At 29.5% G+C, this 7,500-nt stretch overlaps 1 protein-coding gene across 1 annotated transcript in view; it reads left to right on the forward strand.

Moving 5' to 3' along the window:
• LOC108686341 (guanylate cyclase soluble subunit beta-1) overlaps positions 1-7,500 on the forward strand; it is a 12,820-nt gene that overhangs the window by 891 nt on the left and 4,429 nt on the right. The window contains exons 3-11 of the mRNA XM_018191606.1: positions 1,596-1,696; positions 1,781-1,899; positions 2,890-3,045; positions 3,317-3,470; positions 3,705-3,859; positions 4,580-4,708; positions 5,947-6,029; positions 6,427-6,597; positions 6,979-7,216. Coding sequence (XP_018047095.1) covers positions 1,596-1,696; positions 1,781-1,899; positions 2,890-3,045; positions 3,317-3,470; positions 3,705-3,859; positions 4,580-4,708; positions 5,947-6,029; positions 6,427-6,597; positions 6,979-7,216 — 1,306 coding nt within the window. The remainder of the gene's footprint in view (positions 1-1,595; positions 1,697-1,780; positions 1,900-2,889; positions 3,046-3,316; positions 3,471-3,704; positions 3,860-4,579; positions 4,709-5,946; positions 6,030-6,426; positions 6,598-6,978; positions 7,217-7,500) is intronic.

Here is a 7,500-nt window from a genome sequence, read left to right on the forward strand (position 1 = left end):
ATTCCTATGTTATCTGATTTCTGCTAAAAGGTTTTAAAACATTTCTTTTAATTTTTTTTAGAGCCTAATTTTATTTCACAGAAATAAAAGATTGTAAATTCTCAACTTTCTTAGGTCCAGTTTCTCAATTCATGATTAACTTTTAACCGAGATTTAACTTATTTCTCATCTCTTTCCAATTCTAGCATTAGAATTGTGAAACTGAGCCTTAAAAACATAAATAAATTTAAAAGTACAAATTAATTTTCTTATTAATTATCACACTATTTTAATAATATATTGTACATTGTTAAATTCATAATGTCAAATTATATCCAAATTTGAATTATTTTTAATTATTTCTATCGGTCGTCACTGCTTCTATTCAATATGTCATTAATTTAATTAAAATTTGAAATTAAACAATATATTTCAAATTTAATTTATTATTTACTTATATGTTGTTTACTTTGAAATTATTCACAGAAATGAATTGATTTATATTTACAGAAGTTAAAAACTAATAAAATAAAATATTATTTTTTTTAATTTACTATTGCTCCTTTGATATCTAACAATGTATGTTGGTTATATTCTAATCTCTTTTGTAATAAAAATACCCTGAAGCGCGCTTATTATAAATGCAGATTATTTTATGAACAAAATAGGTACCGTTTAAAATTACCTGTGAGAGAGCCAATTTGACCCACCCTGAATGAAGTTTGTAATATTACCAGCAAAATTGGGTTGCAGAATATTGTTAGGTAATATCGGAAGCATCATCTGGTTTTATAATAACATCATTACAATTACGAAATGCACTTGACATATTTTAAAATATAATCTTCAACAATGTTATTTAAAAAAAAGAGAAGTTGAATTTTAATAAATACTTTAATGACAATTTTAATATATTAAAATTGTCATTAACAACATATTAATATATTGTCATTTTAATATATTAAAATTGTTAAAGTCTAAGTTCTTTTTATAAAAAGAATTTGGACTTTAATCAAGACATAATAATTGCAATTATTAATTACAAGATAATGTAAAGATTATTATTTATCTTTGTGATCTTTATTACTAATTAATATTTTTATTATTATTATTATTTAGTTATTATTATTATAATTATCATTAGCAGTTTTTTATAAGTATCTTCTTCTGAAGAACTTTTCTGAAAGATGTTGTAATTTGTTCCATGATATGAATATTGATAAAGCAGAAGTTTTTAAAGATGCTGAGTTAAGCTTTGAGTGTGACATTTGGCATCCATATCAAAGAACTGAACTACTTTGAACACTTGACACACAAATTAAATGACAGTAAGATCGCGTAAAATTCTTAATAAATTATCTGTCTTTCAAAATTTCTGTAATTTAACGCGAATTTAGGATTATTTAGGATTTAGGATTAGAATTTAGGATTTAAAACTGTCATACCTAAGTATACTAATATTTTTAATTAATAATGAATTTTTGTAAAATGGTGAATTTACAAATGAGTATCGAATTTTATAAATGAATTATGTACTTATTATTTAGGAATTATAATATATATATATATTTTTTTTTTCTTATTATCGGGAATTTTCTTTTACATTGATGATTTAGAAAAGATGCAGCGGTTAATATGGAAGGACAGTTTCTGGTGCGGCAGATCTACGAAGACGAGATTACCTATAATCTGATATCTGCAGCTGTCAATAAACTTAGTACGTATGCGACAGAATACGAGATAAGTCCATTGTGCCGACTGATTCGTAACAGGAAATTTTACTAGACATCTTGTGCTCTAGATATTCCTGCCAATGAAATACTTGAATTGTTCGGTCGAATGTTCTTTGAGTTTTGCCAAGATTCTGGCTATGACAAGATCCTTCAAGTTCTTGGAGCAACACCTAGAGATTTTTTGCAGGTAAATTTTAAAGAATGCTGTTAATTACAGATTTCAATAATAGATGTCAATTATAGATTTTTCTTCACATGAACAGTTTAATACGCTTGATCATACTGGTTTATCGACGCAAAAAAGTAGAATCTTATACTTTACTCGATCTCGCGCTTTAGATTTCTCGTTTACTGCTTTAATAGCAATTAAATCGTACGTTTCCTGCAATTGATACGTATCTCGTTACTGTAATTTATCACTAAATCATTTACTAATCAGCCCCAGTAGAACAAGATATTTGTGAGTAAAGATAAGTGAATAAATTAGAAAGTCTTATCGGTAAATTATCTCCAGTTAATTTTGTATTTTCTAAAAATATTAATAAATATATAATTAAATCAATAATAATCATTAATTAAGTAGCATAAATTATTAGTAATATTGTAAAAACATAAAGATAAGCATCATTCTTTCTAATGAGGAAAAAAAATTTTAATTCATATTGCAATATGACGAAACTCTTAATTTTAAATGTACATTCAATCTCTCTCAATTACTCATTTCGTATAAAAGAAAACAGCGCAATTAAATTCAACCTGAGGTTTTCTACTTTTTACACATTTTTATGCATATTTTCATTTATACTTTGCAATATAATACTGAGAATTACAATGTCATACACATAAAAATGCTTCATTTATCAGCTGCTGTAAACCTAAATTTTATATGAACTTCTTTTTAACTTTTCATTTCAATATGCAAACTGTACAACGTAATATTTATTATCTTGTATTTTATAAAAAACGAAAATAACGAAAACCTATTCAAATACTTATACGGATCAAGTATTATTGTAGCACCAAGAATATTTTTATCGAAGATGTACATTTTAAATTCATATTCAATAGAAATAACACATGTGCGCACGTTATCAGACATATATATATACATATATATATATATATATATATATATATATATATATATATATATATAGACACAGAATTCACATTGCAGAATTTGGACGCGCTCCACGATCATTTGGGTACGTTATATCCTGGCATGAGGGCACCATCGTTTAGATGTACAGAGAGACCCGAGGATGGCGCGCTTATTTTGCATTATTATTCAGATCGACCTGGTTTGGAACACATCGTTATTGGAATTGTTAAGGTATTCTATTTCTCTGGTAAAAATGTGATTTATTATTATGCAAGACTCGAGAAAAATCAAAATCGTGAAACAAAATTTAATTCTATTCTGGAATATTTCCTGAAAATACATTTAACGTTATAAAATACACAAAAGCTCAGCTTCGAGAGAGTTTCATGAGGAAAACTGCAGCGATTATTTTATATTTTAACGGGAATATTTTAATGAGAAGGATTAGTCGATAGTAAAGAAAGAATGATAGAAGAATTTTCGATTTATTTTTCTGAAATAGACCGTTGCGAAAAAACTGCACGGCACGGATGTTGACATGCAGATAGTGAAAACTAAAAGCGAATGCGATCATGTGCAATTCCTCATAACTGACACATCAGGGCCAGGAGTCGTATCAAATCCTATGATCGCTGAATTGGAAACATTGTCTGTCGGTGAGTAGTATATCACAGTTTCTTTCCAATAACACATATCGGCACAAAAATCAATAAACTTGACAAATGACGATAGAATCGCAAACGATATTAATATTAAAAAAGTATAATGTTAAATAAAAAGTATAATGTTAATTAAAAGTATAATGTTAATTATACTTATTAATTAAAAAGACTACGAAGATACATATTACAAAAAAAAAGGATTAATAGATATCTAATGAATTATCGTAGAACCAAAGGTCAGCCCAACAACGTTCTGTCGAGTGTTTCCTTTTCATCTAATGTTTAATCGGGATCTTACCATAGTTCAAACTGGATGTACTATAACGCGTGTTATACCTCACGTTTCTAGCGGTCATTGCAAACTAAGCGACATTCTCTTAACTGTGAGTTGACGAGCATCAAACAATATGTTCATTATAGTCAATACGTAGTTCATCTTTTGTCTTTGCTTCGTCATAAATTCATTTTTGTACTTCGATGTTTTTTATATCTCATTCGAATTATTGATTTTGAACGCTTTGCATTTTATCGATTAGTTAGTCACAGACCAATCAGAAAACGTGTTATTTTTCTTGTGCTATTTTTCTTGTGCTTGTTTTCCTTCGTGATACTGATTACAGCTCAGAAATGTATGAATTATGTATAAGAGAACTTTTGTCCGATAATATCGTTTCAGCATTTCATTGATATTGCATGAAGTATTGTCTGCGCTGATATCGATCAATTTTCAATAAACCTTCCTAATTATTCCCTGTCAAAGGAATTGCATTAGTACACAATGCCTGCTATTATATACATGCTTATAAGCACATGAATGTATATCAAACGCAGCTTATTGTGGCGAACACAGAGCGTGTTGTCCGAGTCATCCATTTAATATAATTTGCGTTATTGTTCATGCGTAATTGTAATATTGTCAATTAGCTCACCATTATAATCTCTCATTTTTTAAATCATGGACACATCAAGTGTGCTATTGCTACGAATATTCTGCCATGTAATTCTGTTTAAAATAACAATATCCAATGCATTTTGATTATAGACCAATTTAATAATTATTGCGTGAAATTGGGTTAATTAACTATCATTTGGGAACTTCATAGGTCAGACCGCATCTGGAATTAACGTTCGAAAATATATTGTCACATATTAATACAGTATATGTGCTAAGAACAAAAAAAGGAGTTATGCTTGTTGATGCTGCCGAGGAATATTCGTCTTTACGTTTAAAGGTCAGTAGTCTATAAAGATGAATCAATTCAGATAAATTAACACCAACTGAAAGTAACATAATATCTGTGTTATAATTTTACACTCAATAATATAAACGTAATACAAATGCATACAAACATAATTAATAATATAAGCGTAATAGCACATAGCACTACATAACAGTCGTATTGTTGAGTGCAAAATTATAAGTAATATAGACATTATGTTACTTTAGTTAGCGTCAACTGGGAAGAATAAAATAGACGGAAAGAATAATTTTATTAAAGTATTTCATAATCAATATGCACAATTCAAAATAATTTTCTTGGATTATTAAAATAATTATGTAGGGAACCCAAGTATGATGAGCAGTGCTACAAAATTTTTAACATTCTAGTAACCAGTTTGAGCGTTCTACATAAATATCAACAAAAATTCATAACTTCACTAGACTGCCGAGATTAGAATAAATCTTAAAACTGATAAATGAGAGACGTGAAAGGAACGGAGCGTGTAATTGGCTCTTGTTTATTCTCACATAAACCTCAATACTTGTGTAACTTTCACTGAAATCATTGTCGCAATAATAAAATTGTAGCGAATTTTAATAATAATAATTCACACTTTAATAATTTCTAAAGGAGCATACTCCATATGTAATGGTGACATTCTTCATAATAATAGAAGAATCTTACCCATTGCACGCTGAGAGAACAGAATTGATACCAAATGACTGCTAATCTTAAATATCTTTGTTATCGCTGATGATGGTTTAATATTAAATCTGTCATATATGTTTCAATAAAATCATTGAAAATTAATTTCCTATCTTTGTTTTCAGTTGATAAAAGTTATTTTGATATTATCTATGTTACTATAATTATTTGTATTCACATGTTCTTAATAATCTATATTGCATGTCTAATACAAAAAAATTAAAAATTAAAAATTAAAATGATAATAAGACCAAAATGACACTTGACGACCAGTGTTAAAGTAAATCAAAACAATTGATTTTATTATAAAAATGTTATTCTAAATATATAATTTACTTTACGTTGCTTTATTATTGCGCATCAATTATTGTTTCTTTCACGACTCTTATTTATGAGTTTTAAAATTTATAGTTGTTCTATATATTAATAGTCCAACAAAATTATTGTTAGATCTATATCTAGCTAATAATTTCAAAACTGTGTGTGTGTTCTTTCTGTGTAGAATTAATAGAGAACTTTTTACAGTTTAATAACTGTTCCAGGGTCAAATGTTGTATATACCTGAGACCGATATGGTTATTTTTCTGTGTTACCCAAGTGTTATGAACCTGGATGACTTAACTAGGTAAGACCCACGTCTTTCCATAAATCTATTAAATGCTCTTCGTTTACGTAATAAATCGGTATAACGGGATGGAAAAGTATATATAACTTATTACCATAAACTTTTTACACAACCTCATCGTACTAATACTTAACTTAAACTTGTTCTCTTTTCTTTTGCGGAAAGGGAAATCGTGTCTTTTAATATAAGATATTAACCTTATTTCTCTCGGTCAACTTTAGAATCTTTTTCCATTTGTGTTAAACGTAATTGGTTAAAGTTTCGTGTTGACATTGCTAAAAGTTTTATACGTGACTGCTTGATACGGTGAGGGGTGGATTCTCCTTATCCCGCTTGACAAACGTTTCCACCGTCGTGGATATCGCAATATCGTCCCGAATTATTCTTTTGGCTCCAGGCGGGGTCTGTACTTGAGTGACGTCCCTCTACACGACGCCACTCGAGATCTGGTTCTGATGTCTGAACAGTTTGAGGCGGATTACAAATTAACGCGCAACTTAGAATTGCTTACCGATAAACTGCAGCAGACATATCGCGAACTTGACGGCGAGAAGCAGAAGACCGACAGGTAAGGATCTCTGCCTACGGCATTTCCTGATTATCTTTGCCACCGGTTCGTCGTTTACCAGTAATTCGATTACACGAGATCCGCAACTCGTTCTTCGCAAATCACTTTGGGAATCCTTCCGTTCGCAATTAACGGAAATAGGTTTATGACGGAACACGATACCGCAAAATGGAAGGATTTCCGTTTACGCTTGAGGAAAGCAGAAATCTTTTCTAAGATTTCTCGCAACCGAGATTTGCTTCGAAACTATTCAAATTTAATTTCTCTCAACGACTTGCGGAAATTTTGCCGAGAATTGTTAATCCGATTAGGCAAAACTAGCGCGCGCGATACGACGGGAAGTTGCGACGTTGAATAAAAGATCATCTGTATTCACTGCAGGTTGCTTTATTCAGTGCTTCCTATTTCGGTGGCGAATGAGCTTAGGCATTCACGACCGGTACCAGCGAAAAAGTATGATTGCGTTACTCTTCTGTTCTCCGGAATAGTCGGCTTCGGAGCTTATTGCGCTGCTCATACAGATTCTAATGGCGCTATGAAGATCGTTAATATGCTCAACGAACTGTACACGGCTTTTGACGTGTTAACTGACCCAAAGAAAAATCCTAACGTCTATAAGGTAAACACGTATAATTAATTTAATTCTTACAATTTTTGAAAAACAAATTGTTACATACAGTTTTGATTATAAGTATAAAACGTCATCAATTACATCCTTATTGCATTTTCTTGAGAAAGATGATAATAAAATCCAAAAGAAAATTAATAAAATAATTAAAATTGTTATAAAAATAAATATTATTTTTCAATAAAACTGTTTATTTATTTATTTTTTATTGAATGTCAATTTACGTTTATTAGATATTGAATATCAATTTACATCAATTTGTGGGGACGATTTAT

The sequence above is a fragment of the Atta colombica genome, unplaced genomic scaffold (genome assembly GCF_001594045.1).
Source record: "Atta colombica isolate Treedump-2 unplaced genomic scaffold, Acol1.0 scaffold176, whole genome shotgun sequence".
Taxonomy (NCBI): Eukaryota; Metazoa; Arthropoda; class Insecta; order Hymenoptera; family Formicidae; genus Atta; species Atta colombica.